Raw genomic sequence first — 1,012 nt, forward strand, 5'->3', positions numbered from 1 at the left:
TACAAGTTCTGCACCACAGCTCACAGAAAAGTAGCTACTGACGCATTGAAGGAAGGCTATTTTAAAATTACTCAAAGAATCTGAGGCATCTATCTGACAGGGAGGTTCATGCCTCCTCTCCATATACACATTCTGTTTTCCCACCTAATTTAAGAATGAATCGCTGGCAGCCACCAGGTGCAATAACCGTGAGGAGGAAGGACGTATTCATCACAATGCATAGCGAGGTGTGCAAACGCGGAGCCGGTTCCGGTCCTTACCTTAGCAGACTAGACAGGGGCAGGGGTCCGGATCCACCGCCCAGGATCCCTCCTTTCCTGCCAGACAGGAGTTTCTCCACCAGAGCCACATTTCCAGTGCGAGCAGCTTCCAAGAGCTCCTGGTCCTTCCCCATAGTCTCTCAACGACTCCCTCTCAGAGTCCTTTCCCTCTTCGGGTCCTCCTCCCCGCCCACCCCCACTCCCCACAAATCCAGAGCCCTCTCCGCCCCACCCTAAGATAATGCCAGAGCTCCAGCCCCTAGAGAGCCCTGCAGCCCCCAGCCGGGAACACTACTCTCCGCTCCTCTTCGGGGCGCAGCTTTTACAACGAGGACCAGACCATGTCTTGGAACAGGGTCTGGCTGAGCTGGGAGCCGCGACGCGCCCCCACAGCCACTCCCCTTAATTCCCGAGGCCTCCTTCCCGCGGGTGGGGTGGTCAGGGGGTGGGACCGGGGGATGCTTTTTGAGAAGCGGGAGGAGGATGCTGAGGAGTGAGGAGGTCGGAGGAGGAGGAGACGGAGACCGTCCTCGCCTGAGCGCGAGCGCCGCGAACGCCCGTGGCGGCTGCGGCCCGCGCACCCTCGCGCCCCGGCCGGGTTCTCCTCAGCTTTTGCGCCTGGCCCGCTCGGCGGTTAAGGAGGCGGCGTCCGCGGGCCCTGGCCCGCGGCGGAGAGGAGCGCGGCGGCTACGGCTCCGGCGGCCGCGGCCCGCGCCGAGGCCGCGCGGTGCGGCTGAGCTGCGGCGGGCGCG

General features: G+C 63.1%; 1 protein-coding gene across 2 annotated transcripts in view; it reads right to left on the reverse strand.

Annotated features, from left to right (window-relative positions):
* The window catches only part of ANKS1B (ankyrin repeat and sterile alpha motif domain containing 1B), a 1,164,394-nt gene extending 1,163,950 nt beyond the window's left edge, over positions 1 to 444 (reverse strand). For both annotated transcript variants that reach the window (XM_010831582.1, XM_010831580.1), the window contains exon 1: positions 261 to 444. In XM_010831582.1, coding sequence (XP_010829884.1) covers positions 261 to 394 — 134 coding nt within the window. In that variant the 5' untranslated portion in view covers positions 395 to 444. The remainder of the gene's footprint in view (positions 1 to 260) is intronic.
* Positions 445 to 1,012: the final 568 nt, after the last annotated feature.

This window comes from Bison bison, unplaced genomic scaffold, assembly GCF_000754665.1.
Source record: "Bison bison bison isolate TAMUID 2011002044 unplaced genomic scaffold, Bison_UMD1.0 scf7180017864529, whole genome shotgun sequence".
In the NCBI taxonomy this organism is placed as follows: Eukaryota; Metazoa; Chordata; class Mammalia; order Artiodactyla; family Bovidae; genus Bison; species Bison bison.